The sequence below is a fragment of the Sciurus carolinensis genome, chromosome 5 (genome assembly GCF_902686445.1).
Source record: "Sciurus carolinensis chromosome 5, mSciCar1.2, whole genome shotgun sequence".
NCBI classification, from domain to species: Eukaryota; Metazoa; Chordata; class Mammalia; order Rodentia; family Sciuridae; genus Sciurus; species Sciurus carolinensis.
The window spans coordinates 43075670-43103242 of NC_062217.1; the positions used below are offsets into that span (position 1 = coordinate 43075670).

The 27573-nt window shown below is 44.3% G+C and overlaps 1 protein-coding gene across 1 annotated transcript in view; it reads left to right on the top strand.

The window, feature by feature from the left end:
- Positions 1-4687: 4687 nt before the first annotated feature.
- Siah3 (siah E3 ubiquitin protein ligase family member 3) overlaps positions 4688-27573 on the top strand; it is a 73907-nt gene continuing 51021 nt past the window's right edge. Inside the window, exon 1 of the mRNA XM_047552017.1 lies at positions 4688-4920. Coding sequence (XP_047407973.1) covers positions 4786-4920 — 135 coding nt within the window. The 5' untranslated portion in view covers positions 4688-4785. The remainder of the gene's footprint in view (positions 4921-27573) is intronic.

Genomic DNA, 27573 nt, shown 5'->3' on the forward strand with positions numbered 1-27573 from the left:
GTGTGTTTCATTTAGTGACAGGGTCTCACTGAGTTGCTTAGGATTAGGGCGTCACTAAGTTGCCGAGGCTGTTTTTGAACTCTAGATCCTCCTGCCTCAGCCTCCTTAGCTGCTGGGATTACAGGTATGTGCCACTGAGCTGGCAGTATACTTTTAATACTAAAATATTTTCCTGTTATTCATACTACCCTTCTTATTTCTTTTTTCAGATGCCAATGTAACTGGAATTCATTTCAGTATTTAAAATCCATTATGTGCACATAATGGTCTTTTCTATAGCTAATAATTATCATTCTGTAGATGTATATAGTTTATTCAACCAGTCCTTCATATAGAGATAATCTGGGAGTTTCTAATATTTTACTATTTATTTATTACAATTCTTTTATTTTAGTCTGTTACTGTTACAAACAGTACTGCAATGAATAGTTTTATGCATGTGTCTTTCTGCATCTTTTTTCCGGACACATAATTTTATGGCTTATAATTTACTCTATGTTGTAGATTGTTTAAAAATGAAAAGTAGCAATTTGACAGATAAAAAATATTATCTTGTTTTAATTTGCGTTTCTTTGATTTCTAGTTCTATTGAGCACTTTTCATTTGCTTATTAATCTTTATTTTAAAACCTCTTTATTAAAGTATGATTGAGATACAAAAAGCTATACATATTTAATATGTACAACTGGATTCTGGAAAACTCCTAGAGGTATTTTCCTCTGTTGATGGTTATTAAATTGATGTTTCTAGTGGAGCAGAAGGTGAGGACTGGGACTTCTGATTCTGCCTTCTTGGTAACTTTGCTTTCTGCTTGTTCATCTTTTTATTTCTTCCGTGTGCTCTATCTGCCTCCATTGCAACTTTTTTTTTTAAATGTAACTTTAGTTCTTTAAAATGCAAAGAGAAGAGTTCTTTGTTAGAAATGGAAATCTTTTGTCATAATTCCTGCAAAATATCTTCAATGCTTTGTTTTCTTTTCAAATTTGTTAGAAATTATTTTGAAATACAAAGTTTAATATTTTATGTAATCAGGTATTTCCCTTTGTGATTACTTCAATAGAGCTTTAAAAGTTTTTAGGAAGTACTTCACTATTTCAATATACTTCACTAATTCAATGACAAGTGAATTCACGTGTTATTTTAGTATTATTCACGTGTTATTTTCATTCACATGTTATTTTAGTATTATTCTGGGGACATATATCTTTCATACAGAAAATTGCATTGATCATAAACTCACAGTATGATAGATTTCCATGAAATGGACAAAGTCAATGCACTAGTTGGCTAGAGCTGCTGTACCCTAAAGATTAATAAGCAAATGAAAAGTGCTCAATAGAACTAGAAATCAAAGTACCACAACCCAGGTAGCTGGAAAGTTACCACCTCTCACTTCTGGAGGCTGGAGATCTAGTATACAAGTGTCAGCTGCACTGGTTCTCCATGAGAGCTAGGAGGGAGGATCTGTTCCATGCTTCTCTTCCAGCTTCTGGTCATCTTTGGCATTCCTTAGCTTATAGATGTATCACCCCAATCTGTGCCCTCAGGATGTGGAATATCAAGAAGTTATTTATTGCTGGTGGAAATGCAAAATGGCATAACTACCTTGGAATTCAGTCTGGTGGTTTCTTACAGAACTAAATATACTCTTACCATGCCATCCAGCAATTTGGCTCCCTGGTATCTAACCAGAGGTGTTGGAAACATGTCAACACAGAGACCTGCTTATGGATATTTACAGCAGCGAAACTCATAATTACCAACCAGGATGTCCTTCAGTTGGTAAATGGGTAAACTGTGGTACATCCAGAAAAAAGAATATTATTCAACACTAAAAACAAAGGAGCTATCAAGCCCTGCAAAGCCATGGAGAGACCTGAATGCACATTATTAAGTGAAAAAGATGACTCTGAAAAGATTATATAACACATAGTCCTAACCACGACATTCTGGAAAAGGTAAAACTATGGAGATGGTGAAAAGACCCATGATTTTCAAGAATCTGGGGAGAAAGAGCAATGAATAAAGGACACAGAGTATTTTTAGAACAGTGAAACCCTCCTGTGTGATTCTACAATGGTAGATATTTGTAATTATACATTTGTGCCAATCCGTAGTATATCCACCATACTGTGCACCCTGATGTGAACTGTGGGCTCTGGATTAGGATGATGTGCCAGTGGAGGTTTGCCAGTTGCAAACGATGCACTGCAATGCTGGTGGGGAGGATGTTGATAGTGGGAATCTGGACATGTGTTGAGCAGGGGGCACATGGGAACTCACTGTGCCTTCCTCTCAATTTATTGTGAATCTTATATTGCTCTGAAAATAATCTTTTTTAAAAAATATTTTAGATGTAGATGGGCACAATGCCTTTATTTTGTTTATTTATTTTTATGTGGTGCTGAGGATTGAACCCAGTGCCTCATCCGTGCTAGGCAAGCTGTCTACCACCAGGTCATAACTCCAGCCCTGAAAATATCTTTAATAAAATTTTAAACATACAAGGAGCACCAATTTTTATATTTCAAACAAACATAAGATTATCAATTAAATAACAGACCTTTGTCCTATTTGATGATTTCCTTATTTTCCTTATAATCGTTTTATTTAAAACAGATCTTTAAAAAGAAAGCAAAAAGCTTCACCCTCATGGTACTTATTTCTGGAGGGTGAGAAAAGCAATAAACGAACAAAAAATTAAATGTAAACAAAACACACAAACAAAACATTCTAACCAAGAATATAAAAGAGGAAGTTTGAACCTCTCTGAATTATGAAGTGTTTCTTTAGGGAATCTATGGGAGTCTATGTTCACATTTTTTTTTTTTTTTTTTTTTTTTTTTTTAGGTAAGACAATAAAAACCCACCAAATGGTCTCCTGCTGAATTGCTGAAAGCTTTTTCCAGAAAACGTAAACTTCAGAAAGCAGATTCTAATAGTGTAGACCAACAACCTTTATTTACAACACTGTAATAAGTGGGTCTGGGAACTCTTATCCTATAAAAACAGCACACTGAAAAAGGTCTAATCAATTCAAATATTGTCATCTAGTTTTATGACAGAATGATTATTTTTAAAAGCACAAATTTTCAATTTTATTTGGTGTTGAACTTGTCCCTTAACATGTGGGTTTGGTTGTAAATTCAGGTTAAAATTAACCTGGGCTCTGTTCTGGTGTCATTAAACATGTGCCTATTTTTCTTCCTATATTTTAATCTGTTTTAGTTTAAGTGCCTGACCAGGACACCCAGGTATTTCAGCATGTTTTGGATGTTTCGCAACCTGAGCACTGTAGTGGAGCAGAGTGAGGAGCCATTCAGGAAGGAGTAATGGGCTCACACTCAATGGATCCCGTTCACTCAGGCCGATTGTACCCCAGGCAGCACTGGATTTGGTCTGACTGCTCCAGGGAGAAACAGTACAAGGAGTGGGAAAATCCAATACACCTGGAATGCACCTGGCTTTAGTCACAAAGACTACATACATCATCAGAGCTTATCCCTAAAAACCCTGAAGCTCTTTGTACTGCTTGGGAGCCCTTCTTTAAGAACCACCTGGTGGCCTTAGGGCCCCACCAGCCCATTTTGGGAAGGCAAGGTAAGTTTTTGTAGCAGTGTAAACAAATGCTACAAAAGTGTAAACAGTGTAAACAAAAGAGGACCAAGTGCTCTCGCCTGCTCCAGCACAGAAACAGTGCTATTAGCATTTCCCAAGCAAGTAAGTGATGTGGTATGTGTGTTCTTCATCTCTATTTTAATGCCTCCAACCATCTAGTGGTTAATTAGCAATTTGCTGCCCACCAATATGCAAATGAATGACAAGCAAAGGGTCTCTGCCTCTGTAATTATTTTGCTGATTTACAAGCCACTTTCTTCTCTGTGTAGATTTTTTTTGTGTGTGCTTTCATGCATCAGGGATTTCATTATTTTTAGAAGTATATTCTGTGCATTTTTATGTTTTAATAAAAGAGACTTCAGTAATTACAGTGTTTTGAAAAAAATGTATATATATATATAATATACATACATATCCCCCCCAGCTCCAAATGAGTTTGTCAGTTTTTTTTTTTTTAATATATATAAAAAGTGGAGAGTTAGATTTATCAAGGGGCTGTAATCCAAATTGCAGAGAGTCAGAGCGCAAGATTGAAAGATACACATCTCTGCTGCTGCCAAATCCTTATCTGGAATCAGAGTCTTGTAATATTTGATTTTCTCCCAAGCAGCTTTGGTGAGTCGAGCCACGGTCTGCGTTATCCATCTGCCTACTTTGGAGCGGGGTGTTTTACTATTTGGCGGTTTAAACGCTTTACGTTTTTTTTTTTTTTTTTTTTTTTTTTTTTTTTTGGCCAGGGCATTAAGAAAGAAGGCTCTCATGTTAAATTAAGTCAATTAATAAATGGAGACACATTAAGCAATCAATTTTGTCAGCCTATCTCCCCAGCATTATGTATGGTTGGCTGTAATCACAAGATAAATGCAATGTGCTGATCTATGGTAATGTTCAATAATACATTCTCCGCCAGGCTCAATTCATCAGGGAGTTTCGGTAGGGGAGGCATTTGTTATTGGCTGTCTCTGCACCTCAAGGATAACATTTCTGTCCTTTTGATTGGCTGCCTCACTGCTGCAAGATTCTAACCGTCTTATTTTGATGATGAATATGAAGGCACGCTAAGCCGGGCTGGAGCGGAGTGTCTCAGAGGCTGCGCTCCTTCTAGAGCCCGAGGACTTACAGCTTCCTCCGCCGCCTTCCTGTGCCAACCACCCCCCAAAAGTTGTGATGCTTTTCTTTACCCAGTGCTTTGGGGCTGTGTTAGATCTCATTCACCTCCGGTTTCAGCACTACAAGGCTAAACGGGTTTTCTCTGCTGCGGGGCAACTTGTCTGCGTTGTCAACCCCACGCACAACCTAAAGGTGAGTCGCTGCCTCTTAGCCTGGCGGGTTCATTCGGCTCGTGGACCAGTCCTTCCTTCCGCGGCATCAGCGAGCCTCCGGCGCGCCTGGAGCCCCTTCCAAACACCGGTGCTGGGGCCGGGGGCGAGTCGGCGGGGCTTGCCTCTAGCTCATTCTCGCTCTCCAGCTGGCTTGGTGCTCTTGGGGACGGTGTGCTGTTTCCCCGACTAGCAGGAAACACCGGAGCAATGGGCTGGTGTCTTCCCCACGCCGGCCACAGGAGCAGGAGGCGGGGCGGGTAGATGCAGGTGGTGGAGAGAGTACGTGTGTGCTGGGTGGGTGAGGGGGTGTCCCCGCCTCGCTTTCAAGTATTTGTGGGCAAGTGCTCAGAAGATAGAATTTGAAAAGTTACCCAAATCGCTATCTGTCCCATGTGTTGGGAAAGGCAGTTAAGTACAGGGATTTTGGAAGCCCCTGCTGGCCCCTGCTGGCTACGGCTACAGCAGGACCACAGGACTGAGCAGCCCTGAGACAGGGACCTGGGAATTGGTGAGGGGACTCTTTCTGCAAAGTGTTTGCCCTTGTCCGCGGACTTTGTGTGTCTGTCTGGTGTTGGGAGGAGTTGAGCTTATTTCCTTCCTGCCAGCTAGATGTAGCCTTCCTCTGAGTACAAGAGGAGGAGGGGGAATTTGCTTCAATTGTGCAATAATGAAACCAGCTTGGAGCCGCGGCTGCCTGAAGCCCTGCTGGCAGCTGGGTGCCGAGCTGTGAGTGGCTGCCTCGCTCGCTACTCCTCTGGTGCCCTTGCCTCTGCATTTGTGGCTTCCATCCAGGCCCTTTAAGAGAACAGTCAAAATATGGGCTCTAAAAAGACCCCTACACCTCACAGACAGGACTGATGGGGAAATGAACACCACTGGCCAGGGGTGGTGGAAAGGAGGGGGAGAAAACGGGGTGAGGCATGGTGGGAGGACTCAGCTGAACTCCCCACATGAGAAACTCTGAGCCACCTTAACTCTGTCCTGAAATAAAAGGCGGGACTCTGGGAGTTGCTTTCCTGTCCTCCCCACTGTACTGGAAGATTGAGGGCAGGGGGAGGGGCCAGTCTGTAGCAGGAATGCTGGTCAGCGTCCAGGAGGACAGATCTGTCATTCTGAACACTGCTTCTGGGTGGTGTTGGGTGTCACCTGTCACTTTATGAACTCTCACCAGGGAGCTGTCCTCAGTTGCCACCCTGCAGACCTGTGTTGATCATCCCTCCAACCCCCATTCCTGGAAGTCCCTAGGAAGGAGAGCTGCCTGGAGATCCTGAGGCCTTATGCCAAGGTCAGCTCCAGGTGCAGGAGCCATGGACTGTATTGGAACCAGTAAGCTTGACGCGACCTAGGAACTGACTTTCTGTGGTACCCAAGTTGAGACTGATACCATCTCACTCAATATCTCTCTCTCTCTCTCTCTCTCTCTCTCTCTCTCTCTCTCTCTCTTCTCATTTCTTTCTTCTTTTATAGCTTAGTTTTATAAATGAGAACTCTACCAGTCATCCCTGACAAAGCATGTGTATAGCATGCATATTAAAATACAATTCTGAATTTCATTTTATGGTCGCTTTTGAGACCACATTCAAACTCCCATTATTTTGTCACTTTACATTAGTTAGTTCCCTGTGGCAAGAAATTTTGTTTACTCCTGTTTTGCATTTTAATACCTTTAAAAATTGTTTACGAGAAGTTTGAATTTATATGGTTCATTGACTGCAGTTGATGATGGGGAAGAGAGGGGTTCGGAGGTCTTTGTGTGGGATGAGGGGAAGCCATCTGTGGATATTTTTCAGTGATGTCTGCTTGGATATTGACATTTATTCCTGCTGCAAAACCCAGGGGTTGAGAGTCAGGGCTGGAGGTCTTGAGTTAGCTCTGACCAACTGTATGACCTTGAATAACTGAACTTCTCTGAGACTCCCCTTCCTCACCTTCAAAAGGAGCATAGGAATATTTGTCCTGGCTCTTCCATAGCTTTGTGAGTTTGCCAAGAGATACAAGGGGCAAATGTACTTTCTAACACTCTCCTCTAAAAAAAAAAAAAAAAAAAAAAAAAAAAAAATTATGTTTTTGCATACAATTTGTAGGAACTTCAAAAGTTGTCACTTAAAGCCTTCAGGCAACGCGGAAATCATATAAGCAGGAACATAAAAATAGGTGACATATGCTTTGAGAGACTATTTTGCATGGCTCACTTTTTCACATACACTCTCATTGTACTTTTCATTTCCTATTTTTAAAAATCTACTTAGGGATTTTGCTCATAAAAGAATCGCCATAGGTTAAAAATAAAAGCACATGGAGCATCTGAATGCCCAGTCTTGCAGCCCAGCACAGAGCTCAGAGCGCTGCTCTGTCAGTCAGGCTGCTTCTGTGAGGATCTCCGCCAGCACCCCAAGCTCAGCCAGGGTCTGGATGGCCTAGCAGTTGTTTCCTCACACCCGAGGGCTAACTGCCATTTGCAAAGTTTCTAAAGGAACAACCCTGTAGAAGTATCACTACCCCACTGCTTAGATTAAAAAGTGTACAAAGGCTCAAAAGAAAAGTTCCCTTTCTAAACATTAATGTCCAAAAATAAACCACAGAAATATGCCTTCAATGTAATAAGCTGTGATCTACCTAAAATACATAAATAAATAAATACATATCCCTCTTTTTTAAAGGGGAGAGAGAGAAAATTAAAAAAAAAAAAAAAAAGATGGGGAGGCAGAGAAGGAATTGTGGTAGTATAACCCAGAATAGCTATTGATCTGCGGTGCCTGCCCACACTTTGTATGACAGGCTGGTACATGAAATTGTGAGCAAGGACAGAGAGACTGGAACCTTGTTTTCAATTCTCTGTGTTGCACATAGCTACAAATAAGGCTGGGAAGCCTATGTTTTTCCTTGTAGAAGCACTTTTACACTCTATATCTTTTCCTGGGTTTTACTGGGAATTCTAACGACATCCAAGAACCTGAGACAAATGTTGGGTTATAGTCAAAATTCACTTACTGAGCAGAGTAAATCGTGTATTTACTATGCTTCTGTAGGTCACCTTCATTCTCAATCTCATTATGGTGATGACTCAGTAACCTGGGATTCCTTCAAGCCTCATGCCTTTTTTTCTAAATGGAAGGCAGAGCCTTCCTGGGGACTGCAGAAACTATGGTTAAAGCCATTACACCCGAATCCTATCCTAATTTATAGGGTTCTCCAGAGTAACTGGCACTGTTAGAGACCTCAGCTCTGAGAGGATGCCAGGCAGTGGAGCAAATAGGATTGTTTCCCTGTGTCTGTCTCTGTTTGTAGGGATGACTTCCTGCAAAGAGCAGGGTTTCAAGTGATACTCCCACTTTTCCTTCCCACTTCATGAGAAGTGGGCCCCAAGGAGCCAGCTTTCTTGGCTACCTGCCTGCCCCCTGCTTCCCGGGTCACAGAGGTATTGCAATGCGGCGAAAAAGCTGCAGGCGGCGCTCTTGAGGCTCCCGCGCCTGGTCCTGATTCAGCATTCCTTCCTTTGCTTGTTTCCAGCCCAGGAACCCTTCGTCTCCTGGCTCCTCTCCCATTGGCACTAGCTGCCCTGCGCAGCACTGCCTTCTGCCCCCCTGCGGACGGCACCCTTTGAGGGTGGGTGGGATGGCCAGTTCTTGCAGTCAGGTTTCTCCCAGAGAAAGGTCAGCAGCCCTAGCCTGAGCCCTTCTGAGGTCAGTCTTTAGCACTTCCCAAGCGGATAGTGACTGAGAAGAGAGAGGTCTGTGTGACTTCCTTCTCTTAACCACAGGCTTTGAAACAAGTTCCTGTAAAAAGAAATGCTTTCTGCAACAACAACAACAAAAAAAAAAAAAAAAAAAAAAAAAAAAAAAAAAGAAAGAAAGAAAGAAAGAAAAGAAAAAAAGAAAGAAAGAAAACCCAAAATGCAAAATACTTTCTGTCAAACGTCCAAAAGGCCCTCTCTGATACCTCCATCCAGTGCCAGCATTAACCCTCAGATCCCAGTGTCCTCCTCTGCATCCTGACCTGGAAACATAAGTCTTCCCATCTCCCTGGAAGGGAAGGCCATTCCTGCCTCCAGCAAGCCAGATCCCTGCCTCTCTTCTCTGTTGTAACCATTAACCTTGGGTTTGCAGACAGAAACACATGGAATGGGACAATGATGGCTTTCAGTGCCTGGCAGATGTGAAATCTAAAACTGGAGCATTTCAGTACCATTCCTTGTAGCATCCCTGTGCCTTGCATTCTAAGACCAGCCTGTGGGGAAGAATGTATTCTGAATGACGGGAGGAGGAGGGAAGGGGAGGAGGAGGTGATCCTCAAAGGAGAGAAGCAGGAGAGATGTGAGTTGTGTCGTAAAGCCAAGCATCACCTTTAACTATTTATTGGGGTAATCTCTGGAAATCCCGTGCTGCCCTGGGGCTTCACTAACTGCTTGACACAGCACAGCAGGCAGCAGCAGGGATGAGAGCTGAAGACCAGAGCAAACCTGAGCATTGTTTTTAGAGTGTGCCCTGCGAATGCCTACTATAAAGCAGCTCAGGGCTTCTGACGGGATTGTTTAACAGCTGATATGTGGGTTACCCATTTCTTATTTCACACAGCAACCTTGAGGCTCCATTCCCAGTCCTCCAACCAATTTCCCCATCTTCTCTCTCTGCCTAGACTAGAGTCACTTCACTGCTCATTAGCACTGGACAGGGTTTGGGGAGAGGTAAGGCGGGGGGGGGGGGGGGTCCAGGCTGGTGGTCTGTGCTCTCTGAGCTTTATCCTAGAGGCTCTCTGCGGCCTCTTCCAGCCCGTTGGTATTGTATGACACTCGACTCTATGGGCATGGGCACAGAGCAGTCGAGAGCAGCTTTTCTGGTTAATGGTGATTGCAAATGAGGCTCCTGAGTCACATAACGGGAGGCCCAGAGCCCTGAGCAGTAATTTGGTTAGCTGTGTGCTAGCGATTGAGTTGCAGGGAAGGCTGAAGCAGGCGACTTGCAGAGGTGAGCAGATTACCTCCGTACTGCATTTGTCCAGCAGCCCAAGTAAATTTTGTGACATCCCTTAACCATGACCCCCTCCACCTGCAGGGACTGTTTGGAAAAGTAGAAAACTGATACTGCAAGCTTTCTTTGAAATCCACAGAGAAGTCAGAGTTATTTGGATGGCATCCCCAGGATAAGATAGAATATTTTTCTAGGAATTAACAATATGGAGAAAGGGCACAGCGGCGCACGCCTGTAATCTCAGTGACTCAGGAGGCCAAGGCAGGAGGAGCCTAAGTTTGAGGTCAGCCTCAACAACTTAGTGAGGCCCTAAGCAACTTAGGGAGACGGTGTCTAAACAAACAAACAAACAAACAAATAGAAAGGGCTGGGGATGTGACTCAGTGGTTAAGCACCCCTGGGTTCAATCCCATTTTAAAAGAAATAATAAGGAAAAAAAGAAAACTCTCGGTGAAGGTATTTTACCCTTAAAATGTCATCTTCACCCTACCTTTTCCCCCCAGAGGGATCAGTGACCTGTTTAGATGTGCAATGTCACAGAGGAGGGGTTAACCTGGAGAAGGGAGACCCACCCTCCCACCAGTCTGCGGCTCAGGGAACGTGGGGAGAACGTCAAAGCTGGGAGATTAAACCTTATTTTAGAGTCAAGGAAACAACATGTGTTCACTTCCTGTGACTGCTGTAACGAATTACTACAAACTAGACAGCTTCAAAGCGCCATCAAGCACAGAAGTGCATTGTGTGTCTCACAGTCCTGGAGACAGGAAGTTGACATCAGGTGTTGGCAGGGCCAGGCTCCCTCAGAACTCTCTAGGCAGAGTCCCTCCTTGCCCCTCCCAGTTCTGATGGCTCCATGCACTCCTTGGCTGGTGACTGCATCCCTTCCATCTCTGCCTCCATGGTCACAGGCCTCTTTCTCTTCTCTGTGTTGTCTCTTCTATGCGTTTATCTTTTGAGGACACAGGTGACTGCACTTTGGGCCTGCCTGGATAACACAGGATAAGTTCCCCCACATCATCCTGAATTTATTCACACCTTTGGCAATATGATATTCACTCTTTTTCTGTATAAGATAATATTCACAAGTTCAGGGCATTTAGATATGGTCATATCTTTAAAAATCACTATTGGACCTCCTGCATGACTTTTGCAAAGTCTGCCTACTTAGGGACAGAAATGAGGTCATTTATTGCCAAATCTGTATCATAGAACTGCCTCAAACTGCCTTCAAATTATCCCAAGCTAAATGTCCCAGGTACATAAGGTAGGAGCAGAAACGTGCTAGGACTCCTTACTGTATCTTATCACCCCACTCCGGGCCACCAGTATGACCTTATGGGCTGCCCCATACATCCCATCATCCCCCTTCTCCAAACCCACATTCCTTAGCAAATCACAGCATCTGCATCCTCCTCCTCCTTTATTCCTCCAATTTTTTTTTTTTTTTTTTTTTTTTTTTTTTTTTTTTTGGTGGTGGTGGTTTGGGGGTCTCTACTAAGGATTGAATCCAGGGCCTTGTGCATGCTAGGCAAGCTCTACCACTGAGCTACATCCTCAGAAGTTTTAAAATTTTCTTTGGGACAGTATCTCACTAAGTTGCTCAGGCTAGTGTTGAACTTGTGATCCTCCTGCCTCAGCCTCCTGAGGAGCTGGAATTACAGGCATGTGTCGCCTTGCCTTTCTTTTATTTCAAATTCTTTCACAAATAATATAATTCATATGCATGCATATATACCATATTTGAAAAATCAGATGATAATAAGGTACACAGTAAAAGAGTAGAGCTTTGTATTTTGTTCTTGGTGCCTACTTTATAAGTCCACAAGATCAATACTGGGAGAAGCAGTGAATTTGGGGGGAAAATCTTGAGCTCTGTGGGAGACATGTGAGTTCAAATCCCAAACGTGCCACTTGCTGACACATGACCTTGAACTTAGCCTCTTTGAGGCGCCGTGTCCTCATCTATAAAGAAAACAATGTTCCCCCTCTCTGGTGGCTGTGAGGATTGAGGGAACTCACCTCAGGCACGTGCCCACTGGGGAGGAGACTCACTGCAGCAGCTTCTGTCAATATGCGCATTAGAGCACGGGTGGCTCCCCACACCCCACACCTGGCTGTCTCCCTTGGCCTTCCCTTTCGCTCTACCAAGCAGTGCTCACTGTTTCTTTCTGGCATTTATTTGCAAATTGTCTTTAGCCTTGAAGGGAATTTTAATAAAATAATTTCTTGCCTTATGCAGGTCACACTTGTCCCTGATGTTTAGCTCTACAGTGCTGAACCCTATTGGGTTCTGAGTCTGGAAGTCCAGTAGGAGAGGGACTGGCTCTTGGGAGGATATGTGTGCCTATCATGGGACAGGGGTTGGGTGAGTGGGGTGCCCTGTCGTTCACAAAGACAGGAGCTGTGCCATGCAGAAAAATCCCCTTCTCCACCCATCCTGCAAACTTGCCCCTTATGACTTATTCATGACTTCTTTCCATTAGCAGCAGCTGGAGGAAGCACACGGGTAGGTGGCTCTGTGAGGGGCATCTGACTCCACGCCCCAAACATGCACACTCACATGCACACTCACACTTACACACATACGAATGATGGCCACCCTGAGATGTCCTCGTGGGTGGACCCTGAGTGGCCACTGAATAGCAGTGCATATTCAGAACAGCAGTGATATTTAGATCACAGGTGCAGAGGCCAATCAGTGGGGCAAATTGGTCCCCAGTGCGCTGGAAGGAAAAATGGAGATGAACAGATCCTCCCCCTACCCATCTGTGACTCATCCCTCCAGGATCAGGAGAGAGGTGAGGGGACAGAGCAGTACTGGGAAAGAAAGAGTATTGTTTGAGCTGAGTATGTGTTTGGGAGTCGACAGATCTGGGTTTAAACCTAATGCTGCTTTTCTTTTTTTTCTTTTTAGTTATGCATGACAGTAGAATGTATTTTGACATATCATACATACTTGGAGTATAACTTCCCATTCTTGTGGTTGTACAAGATGTGGAGTTTCACTGGTCGTGTATTCACATATGAACATAGGAAAGTTCTGTCCCATTCATTCTACTGTCTTTCCTATGCCCATCCTTCTCCCTTCCCTTCATTCCTCTTCGTCTAATCCAATGAATGTCTATTCTTCCCTCCCCTGCCAATGCTGCTTTTCTTGACTAATATCTTTTAAATTTTTTATTTTTAATTGACACCTAGTACGTGTACAGATTTATAGGGTACAATATGATAACTCAACACATGTACACAATGCGCCATAATCAAGTCAGGGTAATCTGCATTTCCACATCGTTGAACATTTATCATTTCTGTGTTTGGAACCTTTGAACTTCTGTGATATCTTTGACCTCCTTGAGTCTCATTTCCTCACCTGTAAAAGGATTGGTGTAGAGAATAAATAACATGATACTCGTGAAGTGCTCAGTACCTGGCACATCATAATTACTCCATCAACAACAGTTATATTACCAGTGCTGTTAAGTCCACTTCCTGAGATGTATTACCTGATGCACAAGGTGTGACTCGGTTTACCTAACTTGAATAGGTGAGCAAACTTCTATAACTGGATGTTGGGAATGAATGGGCAGGGACAGCAGTAGAAGGTCCCACCCGTTGAGGGACCCGGATTCAAAGCCTTGTGTGTTCAACAAAGAGAACCAGAATGATGTTCTCTTCAAGGTTTGAGTCTAACAAATGAGGTTCAAAGGGATCACAGGACGTGCCCCAAGTCCCAGCTAGATGGACTGCAGTAGGGCCAGTCCAACCCTCATGCCCTGTGTCCAGCCACTGCTCTGCCTCTGCCACCATCTCATGAGGGATGGGCGGCTTGGTTAAGGACACTGCCTCTGTGTTGTGTCCCCACGACAGTGCTGGACATCTTCCCAGAGGACCCTCATTCTCAGGGCGTGGCCAAGGTGTAAACCTGCTGACCGTTAGTGGGGCAATAAAAAGGCAATGTTCCTTGTGTCTCTAGTGCTCAGTTATAAAGACGGGCAGGGACAAGACTCCGTGGGATGCCACCAGAGCCACATAACCATAAACCCCAGACTGTCCAGTATCCCAGTGGATCAAGTTCTACCAGCAAAGGTTACATTTTCATCTTGACCGTGGGCCCAGGATGAAAGTGCCATCAGAAAACAGGTCAGAAAGCAGCCTAGTGTTTTTCAGCACAAGAACAGGGTCTTTGTGGATTATTTAGAATCGTGGTCTAACTGGAAATGTCAGTTGTACTTGCACAATGCTGGCCGTATCTCTTAATAATTTCTTAGACCTTTAATGTATTTTTAATTATGAATCCATGATGAGAAAAGAACTGTGTGCTGCCAGGCTGTCTCCAGCAGCGTGCGGCTTCGGACTCCTCAAGGAGAGAGTGGCCTGAGACGGGAGGGGCCGACCTGGCCCCACAGCGGGGCAGGAGGTCCTCTGCAGAAGAGAAGAGCATTGCAAACCACAGTTGGAGAGGGAAGAGGGGGAGAGGCTGGCACCAGGAAGGCCCCACAGAGATGGAACCAAATTCAGATCAATAATGCAGATTTTACAAGAGACTGGTGAGCAAGCCCAGCAACCCGCTGGCTTTGTAGCCAGACTTCATGGCGACCTTAGATCTGACTCACAGAAATTGGCCAAGATGTGCTGAGAAATCCAAGGTTAGTAGCCACTCAAAACCTCTTCTGCAAATTAGAATTATATTGTGATTTTATCCTAGTCTGAGTAGGCTGCACATCCTGAACCCTTCAGATGATAGTTTGCTACTGTCTCAGTTATGCACACGATAATAACAATAACGACAATAACAATCACAAATAGCTGCCAAACACTGAAAGCATACTACAGCCAGCAACTCTGTTAAGTTCTTACGCATCTGCCACTGGGAAATAGTGTCTTGTAAATTCAAATCCTGTGCTTTTAAGCATTTCTTGATATGTCATCCCTAAGAGTTTACTTTTCACAACAAACAATGGGGCCAACTTACTTGACCCTAGGACTAATATCGAATATATGATTTTTCATTTTAAAATACTGAACAGAGACCCTGTCTCACCCATCCTTGTGTATAAACACAGGCCCAGGTGCTCCAGCTCTTGGTGGTGATTCTGGGCTGTGTTCTCTGTGCTTCTGTAGGCTACCCGTAGAATTGAACCCCTGGGTCCTGTAGCAGTGACTCTGTGTTCTTCCTCTGCTTGCTGGAATCACCTCCCAAATAAACTACCACATCCAAGGCCTTATCTTGGGCTCTGCTTTAACCAAGATTAAGACTCTGTGTGTGTGTGTGTTTGTGTGTGTGTGTGTGTGTGTGTGTGTGTGTGTGTTATTGCATAACATTTATTGAGCACTTACTAAATGCCAAGCTCTTTGCTAAATGATTCACTTGAATTGCTTTTTATTGAGAAAAGTCTCAAGATGACACCCCAAGTGTATGCCCAGTTACGTACGAGGAAGCTGAGGCCCAGGCACCAAGAGACAAAATAACTTGCCCAAGGCCCCATCCCACGCATGAAGCAGTTTAATGCATGCTTTCCACCTCCATGCTATCTCTTTCTCTCTCTCTCCTGATCTCAGAATAGATTGTCTGGAAGCTTCTACAAACAACACAGTATTCCAAATTCAGGCTCTATAGCAATGATGATCTGCATAAATACCTTCAGAGAAATCTTGGCCACAGCTTTACCGAAATGCCCAACTCAAAATCATCCTAAAGAAAAGGAAGTTTGTACTCTAGGACCTTATTTAAAAAACAAAACAAAACAAAACAAAAAATGGGTTACCTGGTTTGACAGGTGGACAGCATGTCTGAAACTAAGACTGACCCCAGATCTGAGAGGTGTGGTCACCTTGTCAACATCCGACTTGCTGTTCAGTGACGATGGGAGCCAGGGACACATTAGAAATGCACATGCTGTCTAAGCACTAGGATAACATTACCCAGCTCTCTTTTCTCTTAAAAACAAAAAGAAAGAAAGAAAGAAAGAAAGAAAGAGAGAGAGAGAGAGAGAGAGAGAGAGAGAGAGAGAGAGAGAGAAAGAAAGAAAGAAAGAAAGAAAGAAAGAAAGAAAGAAAGAAAGAAAGAAAAGAAAAGAAGGAAGAAAAGAATCTTTTTATACATAAAGAAAAGGCCCCTTTAAGAGCATGGGTCTTCCCATGCAGCACCTGTTCTGTAAGAAACACAGGCCTTTGAAACATCCTTTTTCATTAGCAGCCAGCTTCTATGACTGTTTTTTTTCCTTGAAATCAAAAAAGAACGAAATTTTAATGACCAACTCTTGCCTAATTTAGCTCAGCTTTTACCTTGGTTTCTGGAAAGCCCTTCCCCTAATATTCTACAAACAGCTTTTCTTTGCAAAACTGCCAGGGGAAGAACTGAGCTAAGAGGCATCAGGGTGGGCGTGGCGAGGCCATCCCAGTGGCGAGGAACGCACTCGTGGGCTGTGCTCCAGGGCAGATACTGGAGGAAGGAGGGTCAGTGTCTACGCTCGTGTTAGTGGCTGGAGGAAAAGGCTCAGGCAGGAGCCAGGCAGGGGAATCACCCAAAGATAGGCAGGACATGAGCAGAAGCCACCAAGGGCTGCAGAAGGCTCACAGATGACACTGAAGTGGGAAGAATGACCAGGACAGCTGAGGGAGGTGGCTTAGACCTGGGTGATATGCCTTCACTACCCTTGTGTCCCCCATGGTGCCTACTTGTGATTGTGTCCCTCAGGGTGGTGGCGGGGGTGGGCAAGAGGGCTGGCGCTGGCACTGTAAGGGCCAGACTGTCTCCCCAGCCCCCCTCCCCATGCCCTGCACAGGCTTCCTTGTAGGCAGACGGGCTGCTGAGCACATCAAGAAGTTGTCTCACTGAAGCCAAAGTGATACATCTGTTTATGGTAATTAAATAAATGCCAGTTGGACCCTTCTCAGCATGCTTACTGGAGGAAGTGCCAGAAACACAGTGCTCTCCAAGAATCCAAGAGGAATTAGAAACACAGCGGCGAGCTCCCAGGCACTTCCGCCCACTCTCGAAAGTACTTGGCCAAGGAAGTCTACTCCAGATCCCCAGGCAAAGCCATATTTGTGTCCTGGCTTAGCCTCCTGTGTCAAGTCATCCAGCCTCGGCCTCTCCATCTGCTAGACCAGAGGGTGACAGTTGCTCTTAGCCTCCCTCCAAGGTGACCTTGATGTGCAGAGATGAGTATTCACAATTGGATTTATTTACATGCAACCTTTTCTCGAAAGAAGCTTGAGATGGTCAAGAGTAGTGGAGCATGCTTATAATCCCAGTGACTCGGGAGGCTAAGGCAGGAGGATCACATGATAGAGGCCAGCCTTAGCAATTTAGCACTTTTTAAAGTGCTGGGGACATAGCTCAGTAGTAGAGCGACCCTTGGTTCAAATCTCCACAACCACAAAAAGAATAAAAGAAGGAGGAGGAGGAGGAAGAGGTTTGAAGCAATTTGTGATGAGGCGGATGAATTGGGAACAAAGGGAAAGTAAGCTAATTGTACAAACAGCCCATTCATGGTGGGTGAGACACTTTAAAAAGAATCTCTAGGAAGGAGGGAGTTTGAAATTATGAAAGGACAGGAGCCTCACACTGCAAGCAAGGGACACATTGTCACTGTAGGAATGACTCTGTAAACCAATCCAAAGTCACCAGATGAATCTTTTAAATCCTGAGTCTCATTTTTGTCATCTGAATGTAGAATCAATAAGATGGGTTCCCTTGTATATCTCCAGATCTTCCAAAGACATCTGGGAGTAGAAAAGAGAATTCTGGGAAGATTTTTTTTTTTTTTTTTTTTTTTCCCATATGAGCCTGGGAAGACCAGGAACAGGCCAGGAGGTCACAAGTCCAAAAGGTGTAGGATTCACACTGGACTATTCACAGGATGCCAGAACCTGCTGTTCCCCACACCTGGAGCAGGCTCCAGGCCAGCAAGGTATTTGCACATTTACCACTCACCAATTACAAAGTAAAGATAATAAATGCAGTGTTCTTTATTCTCTGAGATCATGTGGGTATGTTCAGGCAGGTGGAAGGTGGTGTTTTCAGTGACCACCATAAGAGTTCTAGGCAACTAGGGACCTCCAAGGCCATATCCAGCAGAAAGAAACAGGGCCATAGCCACCAGATCAGAGATCAGGGCCAGACTTTTCCAGACCCAGCTCATGCCCTCTCCTCCTCCATGAAGCCTGTCCTGATAACCCCTGGTCCCAGGGATAATCGAATGCTTCCCTTCTGACTCAGGGATCCCTGGATTGAGGCTAAGTGCAATGTTCAGACTCTGCCGGTTCGTTAGTTCATTTGCACGTCTATGTCTATCTCAGATGGCGACTTCCTCAAGGGCCCTGTATTCCCAGGCCTAGCATAAATTAATGACCTGCACATAGTAGATGCTTGGTAAATGCAGGACTAATTAATCAATGGAGGTTCAAGACTGCATGAATAAGGCAAGCAAGTGGGAGCCCTGGGCGGGGAGCTCAGGAGCAGGAGCCTGTGCCCCAGGTGTGCTCTACGGCAGGAACATGGTAGCAGGAAAGCCTCCAGGTGCAAGGCCAGAGCCAGGTGAGCAGTGAGACTTGGTCCCAAGCCCAGATCCCTCCTGCCTGAGCACAGAGTTGGGCCTCTGTGCTCAGACAGGGTCTGGGGTTGTGGATGGGTAATTAATACAGTCAACACAGTGTGATCGCGAGGGCTGAACTTTGGAGCCACACTACCTGGGATCGCTGTTTGGCTTTGGATTACAATGGAGCTCTTCTTGGTATGTGTAATATGGGAATAACAGTAGTACCCACCCACTAACATTGCTCTGAAGACTGAATGAGTTAATGTAATTAAGTGCTTGGAAGGGTGCCTGGCAAAGGGCACTGTATGGGTTTATTATTACCTGTTACTATTGCTGTTATTATGGTTGCCAGATACGAGGAGGGCACACTTGGTTCATGGATCCTAATAGCGATTCAGTAAAAGCAGAGAGAAAAATCCAGGGGGTCTGACTTCCATCTGCTGATTTAGGGTTGTTCTAACCTCAGGTGGACCTCAATGATCTGAAGGCTGGTTCTCTGCATGCTGTTGAGGAATGCTTTAGGCTCACTTTTTGATAGCCAGGGGAAGAGCCACCAGCACAGTGGTCTGCAGGTACTCTAATAAACGAGGGGATTTGGGGGCTTTTTCTTTTTTTGCTCTTCTAGTCTTTCTTGGGGCTCTCAGACCTACTGAGGACAAGAGAACATGAAAAGGACTCTTCAATTGTTAAAGGAAAGTTCTTTTTCACTTAGTTTTAAAAATACTCACTTATAAAGCACAAACTATGTGCCAGACTCACTGTTCTACTTATGCATATTGCCTCATTTGATCCTCAAAATAACCCTGTGAATTGGAGCTATTACTACCACCACTTTATAGACGAGGAACCTGAGGCACTGAGAGGATAAGCAATACGTGGAGGGCCACAGAACAGCAGGTGATGGACCCAGGATTGTGCAGTCAGGAGCCTGCCTGTATCTTCTACCCTGCCATCCTTCAGAAGGCCTCCCTTTGGGTAAATGCATGAGGAGGTGAGTGGGTCTCATGTAGCCCAGGGTGGGTTAGGATGCTGGCTGTCCTGCCTGAAGCTTCCCTGCCTCTCTTGCTGGAAGGAAGGGGAATACCCTGGACCAACCCAGATTCCAAGGGATGATTCTGAGCCACCCAGCTTTGGATCTGAGCTCATGAAGAGCTGTCCAATAACCCAAGAACCTTCTGGTACATGCTGCCTTTTGGTTTTGGTCTCAAGATAGCTAAATCCTGATTTTCTGTGGGGTTTGAGGCCCAGGAGATTTTCTCCCTTTTCTCTGAGCAAGCAGAGGAAGCCCAAGAGCAGGCTCCTTGATTATGGGACCTTCACAATGGAATGGCCTTTTCTTTCCCCTGATAGAGATAAATGTTGATAACTCAATGATGACGAAAACACTGTGAAGTGTCAAGCGCAGCATGTTTAGTTACAAAAGCTAGGAGTAATTGCTTCAGCCTTGCTGTTAAGAAAACCATTGTTGAGTCCAGGATAATTCTACTAAGAAATTGGCATTTGGGGATTAATTGTTTAGAATGTAATGACTGCTACAACCCAAACTAATGAGAACAGAAGGCAGTTTCCAATTTGAATTTTGGAAGTGAAACAGGTTTTGCCAGGCTGACTGGTACAGAATGGAAGGGTGGTGTTGCTGGGGAGGTTTATTTTGTTTTGTTTTGTTTTGTTTTGACCTCAGCATTGGTTGGACAAAAAATAAGAAAGTGTTTTGCAAGAGCAGCTTCTGAGACCACTAGCCAAAAGTCTGTGCCGACGCCCCACGAACGCTCTTGGTTGATAGTTAAAAGCTAGGCTGAGCTTGTCCCAAGACCCTGAGCAGCTTGGGGCTAATGAGGTCATCGGGAGTCACTTTGCTGAGGAGGGAGCTGGTGGTTCTGGGCATCATCTGTCTCTGCACGTACAGATCTGACCTCGGCAGATCACCTCCCCTTCCTGAATCTGTCCCCTCCTACAAAAGTAGGTGGATAGCAGCATGTTCCTTGCTAACCTCAATGACTGATCCAGGGGATCAAATGAGAGAGTATCTGTCAAAGTGCTGAGCAGTCTTCGTATCACAATGTGGTGGAGAGGAGTATTTGGAGAAATTTCTTCCTTTCTAGTTCTTAGCCTTGCCTTATTCTAAAAAGGACTCTATGTTTCTTTTCTTTTCTTTTTTATTTAGTATTTTTTAGTTGTCAGAGGACCTTTATGTATTTATATGCAATCCTGAGCATTGAACCCAGGGCCTTGTACATGCTAGGCAAGTGCTCTGAACCTGAGCCACAACCCCAGCCCCTAAATTTCTTTTCTCTCCCTCACTCTCTCTCCTCTCTTTCTCTCTCTCTCTCTCACACACTCATAACTTCTTACAAAGCTGTGAGAACCATGTGAAATTACTATCATGGTTATACCTGTGATATAGCCATGAGAGTGATATCTCAGTACCTACAAGTTATCTCAGTACCTACAAGGATCCAGGATGGTTTGCTGAGTCTAGATGGACAGTAGTCTGAAGGCCCTGCAAGGGGCTTGACCTGCTCCAAAGGAGCTAGGGAAATGGGCTGAAGCCCTGGCCAGGTCTTCAGAGAGCTGAAAGTGCTCTGAATTATGAACAATGGAGGAAAAATGGAGGAATAAAGATGGAGTAACTCACTAGTTTATCGAGCACCTGATGTGAACATATATTTATATGTTGGGCTCTTACTATGGGGTTAGTGCTATGATAGAGTTTAAAGTCCTTGGAAGATGCTCACTATATCAGCATTCTCCTGGGAGAAGTCCCACATTCTTCACTGGTTTCCTAATTCTTATCCAGTTTCTTCCCATCTCCATCTCTACTTGCTAGTTGTCATTGGTAATTAGATTCCCCTGAATTTTTTCAGTTAACCAGAAGGAACACTCATCAAAGTCCCACCAAGAATTGAGTTATCTTCCAACATATACATCTCTATCTCTATCTCCATATTTATATCTATGTAGAGACATAGATGTACATAAGCTATATCACCATCCCTATATGTAGATATATATCTACATATCTATATCTAGTTAGATATATAATACATATATACCATGTATGTATATGGTATATACACAAATATATATGAGATATATTATGTATATCTCACATATACATATAGATGTGAAGTTTATTAGCAAGTATGAGAGAAAAATCACCTGTTGGTTTTCTGTGAGGAAAAACGATTATAAAAAGGGAAACAAGCAAGACATTTTACCTCAAATGACTTACTGGGGATAATGTCAGAAGAGGAGTGACCACTGGTCAGGAGAACGTTCTAGGATGTAGCAAGGGCCTGATGCTGTGATCTGGCTGGCAGTTGCTGGACTCGCATGTGTTAAAATTCACCAAGTTGCACACTTGAGATTCATGCACTTCACGCACAAGCAGCTTTTGGTGTCAGTCAGCTTGGGTTTGCCAGCTACCTGCCCTTGAGCAAGTTACTGATCCTCAGAAACCTCAATTTACTCAATTGCGAAGCGAGTGAGACCAGCATATCTACCTCGCGGCTCTGCGGAGGCGCTGAAGGAGTTAGCATCCATCAGTGGTAGTTACACATTAACTACTATCAAATTAGCTCCGTAAGCTCTTGCTTATTAAAATGCTTTGAAATGGAAATACGTGGATTTTTCTAAATATTAAAAAATGAGTTAGTTCTGTCCAAAAGTCTCCTCCCTTCTAACCACTCTGTCAATACCACTCATTAAACAGACTGATTCCTTTTAAGCCACACTTGGGTATAAATGCCACCTCTTCTGCCTGGTAAGCGGGTTTCTGCTTCCCCATCAGACATCACAGGCAACCAGAATTCAATCCTCAAGGAGGCTAGAGCTGCTGCTAAAAGTGGATCATTGAAAAAGACTTTGTAGCCAGGTACACTGGTGCACAACTATAATCCCAGGGCATCAGGTGGCTGAAGTAGGAGAATCACAAGTTCAAGGTCACCCTGGGCAATTTAGGAAGACCCTCTTTCAAAAGAAAACATTAAAAGGATCAGGGTTGTAGCTCAGGGATGGAGTGCCCCTGTGTTCAATACCCAGTACCGCAAATAAAAAAGAAAAGAAAATGGTCTTTTTTGCTCCCATCATGGACTTGGCCTCCTGTCCTGAGAAGAGGTGAGTCTTGCTGCACTCGGTTCCCTATGGTAATGTCCTGGCTCTCATCTAATTCCATAGGGAGGCTGAGATGAAAGGAAATTTTGACTGCTCTTCTATTGGTAAATGGGAGTAGCAGTTTTTGAACTCAAAATCCTGAATATGCCTTCTTACCACACTGCCATTAAATTATGCTCTTCCCTAAAGGGAACTACAGAAGGAGAAGTGGGCTTGATGCAGACTCTCAGGAGCTTTCAGAGTAGCATGCCTTTATTCACTGAGCTTTTATCTTGTGCCCTGTAAGGACAAGGAACCATGACAGCCCTCAAAGAGTTTGACAGCCCACTATTCTAGATGAGGCATAAGAGTCATGGACTTCAGCTATGAAGATGGACCCCCAAGCTCACCACAGCAGGAGTCCATCATGGACAGACAGACACTCCAGGGGAGAAGAGCAGAAGAAGCTGTTCAGAGCAGGCCAGACACAGTGGGGATGCCATGCTTATATCTCATTTAGTCCTCCCCCAAATAGCAAAGGCATTACTGTTATTCTCATTTTACGGATGAGGAAACTGAGGTTTAGAGCAGCTAAAACATGACCCAAAGTCACAAAATCTGTAAGTGGAAGCTGGACTGACTACGTAATTTGTGGGATGCAGTACAAAAGAAAAACTTGAGGCCTCTAGTTAAAAATTAAGAATTTCAGTGACAGAAGCACATTAAATCAAGAGGGGATCCTCATCAGCTTGGGGGCCTATGGGATTGCACAAGCCTGATGTCTACAAAGCCAGCATCCAGTGCAGATACTACCAAGAGTTGTGGAAGTGGAGAACGGGGAAGGATTCACGTTGGTTGGAAATACTGATAAAAATGAAAGTTTTATTGACAAAAGTAGCAGTGAACCAGGAGGGAAATGTCATTTGTTTTCATATAATTGGAACACAAGGCCACCCTGGTGACTGTTTTTACTGACATAATCAGGACAAGATGTATCCAGGAGCTTAGGAGTCTCCTGAAGCCTCATTGAGTCCGTCCTGAGAATGAGCCACCTGGACTGATGTTGGGAAGGAATCCAGTTCTAGGTTCAGTCTCTGCTGTCCATAACTTTCCCAAGCCCTCTGAGTACTGTGACCAACTGACCTGGAGACATATCTGTACAGTTACAATCCATTAGGATTGAGATCACCTGTAAATAACAACATCAAGCAATGGTGACCTGAACAAATAAAAGTGTATTTTTCTTGCAAAATAGTCTAGGAGTAGATGCTTTCTAGCATTAGCTCAGGTGCTCAAAATGTCAGTACTGGCCCCTCTGAGGTTCTCTTGCCCTTTCCCTCAAATTATTACCATGTGGTTACAATATACTTACTACAGCTCCAACCATTTTACCTGCATTCAAGACAAATCCAAGGGGAAAGGATGATACAGCTCCCTTTTTTGAGGAAGCAAAAGCTTTCTCAGAATCCCTCCTCCACAACACAGCCTTTCGGTTCACACACAGAACTAGGTCACATGGCCACCAGAAATGCCAAGAAGGACTGAGAGAAGAACAAAGAACAGCGATTGGCTCAGACATGGGAGTGGGCACTAAATTGCAACCAACGAAACTGAAGCACTGTTAGCCATGAATAAGTGGGGGACAATTTAGACTGTTGGTTAGTTACTCTACAGATGACTCCAGTTCCCTCGGTTCATCCCTGTCCACGTGTATGTCCCCCAGAGACAGTCCTAGTGGAGCCCAAGGTCATGGCTGGTCTGGGTTTCAATCTGAGGGTATCTGTTACCCCCTAACTGTAGGAAGCTGACGTCCTCTGCATCGCATGGCCTGCTGGTCCCATGTCACCTCGTCTCTTCTTTTTAGGGTATTTACAACTCACTTAAAGGGTTTAGATCTCTCCAAATATGCCTTATCTTTCCTTCAGGACTATAAACTCCTAAAGAGCAAATATGTGTTCCATTTGGAAAAAAAAAAAAAAAAAAAGGTATTTAATAACATCCATTGTGCTAGGAGTTGTGATTATGTGACTGCCCATTAAAACATGGTAAAGGCGGCAACATGGTCGAGGGGCAAGCTGGGGAATGAAGGAGGACTTGCAGAGAAGGCTGCTTATGCATCCATCCTATCCATCCATCTCTCCGTCCATTCATTCACCCATCCATTCATCTACCCGTTCATCCATCCATCTATCTATCATCTATCCATTCATCCATCCAAATAGTTATTTAGGACCTAATTTGTGCCCAGAACTGTCCTGGGCTTTGGAGATGTATTTATGAGAAAGAGAAACAGGTTCCTGATCTCGTAGGGTTTACTGTCCAGTCCAAGAAGTATATATGTATTTTAAAGAATAAAATCAAGTCTACAGACTGGGTCATCCAGGAAACCCTTCTCTAGATCAGTGACAGACTAACTTGAATCTAAATGAAAAGAATTATCCCTGAAAGCAGTCTAGTTCAGGCTCAGTGGGAAACACCTTCCAGGCAGAGTCTAAGGAGACACCAAGAAACAAAGACATGGGCTGAGTGTGGGGGCCAGGGGGGAACACAGAGCCCTCTGGGTGCTGTGGGACCCGGGTGTGGTCTACCAAGTTCTGGAGGAAAGCTGGACCTTGGAGGAGGAAGCCAGGAAGCACAGGAGCAGGCAGTAGTGCTGTTGGGTGGACAGGACAGGACCAGACACAAAGGTCTTTGAGAAGTGACCCTGCCTTAGACGCATCTCGACTCCCTGGTGGGGAGAATGCGTTAGCAGCCAGGACATCCTGGAGGGAAGGTGGTGGGAGACCTGTTAGAGTTGTTATGATAGACTTGCCCACCGTGGAGGAAGTGGGAAAGACAGCTGAGTTGAAGAGAAGTGGGAAGTAGAAGTGTAACTGAATTGTCATCTTTGGGTGCTTCCTTCCTGGGACCTGACCTACAACAGATGTGCACTGATACTCACAAGCTCAGAAAAGCATCAAGAGAACAGAGTTGCAGCAGGAAAAGTACTCCTAAGTCACCTCTTGCTCAGAGAGGTTCCCTAAAAGACACTGACGTGCTCAGTTTTCCTACCGTTAGCAGGAGAGGGAGCTGAGAAAGGTGGATCGCTGGAGGATGATTGTACAGAAGAGTAGGAGGGTCAGCTCGAATGGCCCCCAGGCTGGACTGGGAGCTATGCTCCTAGCTGGGCTGAAATTGATTTCCCTTCCCTCTGTGGTGAGGAGTGTGGGGTGAGGCTCTGGCGTCGCAGCTGCCAGTGAGTCCCTGCCTTGTCTCTATCATCTACATTCCCATTTATTAACATGATGCTCCCAGCATCGAGATAATGATTTAAAAGCTCTAATTTTGTTACATTCTGAAGCCTGGCTGCCATCAAGGCTGATTGTAATGAGATTTGGGAAGAAGCCTGGCTCTTAGCTGGGGTCAATTCATCTTTGGGAGAGAGTGCTACCATCAAAACGCCCAGGAATTATTAGCACTTAGAGGAAAGCTGCAGAGACCTATTAATGCAAGATGTCTAGGGAGTCCTGAAGTGTGAGGTGCAATTATATTTCTTATTTATTTCCCCCGGCTTCATATTTAAGGGTGAAGAAAAGATGGGTAGGTAAGACCTCGTGAAGATCAATAAATATTTATTAAGCACCTATAACACTGTCACGCTGCCTTTCCTCTGCATAATGTGTCAGTTCACGAGCATGGACACGTTAGCACAACACGTTGGTCCCTGTCGCTTCTTAGCACAGCCTTGGAGAAAGCAGAGGACAAACATTTTGTTTTGTTTTTATTTTTTGATAAACGAGAAATCTAAGACTCAAAGAGAATAAGTCCCTTTCTCTAATGAGTGGTAGAGCTGGATTTTAACCTGGGTTTTCCAGCTCTGGGGCATTATTTTTCCAAGGATACCTTCTTTATTGCCAGCCTGGATGAGTCTGGGGCTCCGAAGACATTGAGCACATGGTCCCTTTTCCAACAGTGTTCTTCAGCCTGCCTGAATAATAGACTCATTTAGGAGCTTTAAACAAAGACAAAATGCCGAAGGCTGGATCGCACCCCCCGGAGGTTCTGCTTTAATTAGATGAGATCAGGTCCAGACCCTTGGAGCTCACAGAATCTAGGAGGGGGAAGAATCTGATGACAGGTGAGGGAACGGAGTGCGTCCCACCCAACTGTGGTCTTTCTCTGCTCTTATTTTTATTGATAGCAATGCTTTATTGATAGCCACACTAGACAGGGCTACAGGGCCTCATCACGGTCAGTTCTTCCAACAGCCCTTTGAGGCAGGGAACATGATTGACATTTATAGAACTTCATATGGCACAGGGGGACAAAGGGCTTGGAACGAAAAGAAATTGACTTCAAGACCAAATTTGGCTAGTTTCTACTTGTGTGATTTTGAAACTTAAGCTCCCTTAAACCTCTAAGTCTAAATTGTATGAAAAATGGGATGAAAAATTTTCCCCTAAATTATTAGCATCATGAAGACCAAAGAGATGAAAACACATATTTGAACTTTGTAGACCTGGAAGGAAGATTATTAATTTTCTTTTTCTCTTTTTTTTTTTTTTTTTTTGGTACCAAGGATTCAATCCAGTGGTGCTTAAACAAGGAGCCACATTCCCTGCCCATTTTTTAATTTTTTAATTTTGAGACAGGGTCTTGCTAAGTTGCTTAGGGCCTCCCTCCCTAAGTTGCTCAGGCTGGCCTTGAACTTAGGATCCTCGTGCCTCAGCTTCTGGAGCCTCTGGGATGACAGGGTGCACCATTGCACCTGGCCACTAGGCAGACTTAAAAATGTAGTACCAAAGATACCACAGAGGTGAGAGGTGGTAGGTGATTTGCCCAAGGTCACAGTCACAACTCGGTCCTTTGACCCACACCATCAGCACCATTCCACTGGATTAAACCAATGGATTCATCCTTTCACAGAACCTGCTTGGCCCTGAGGGCATTTAATGCTGGTTCCAAAGAAGAAGGAAAGGCTTCCCAGTGTCTCGGGATAGCAAAAGTGTTGAGACCAAAATGTTTCAAGCACTTGGGGAATCACAGAATAGA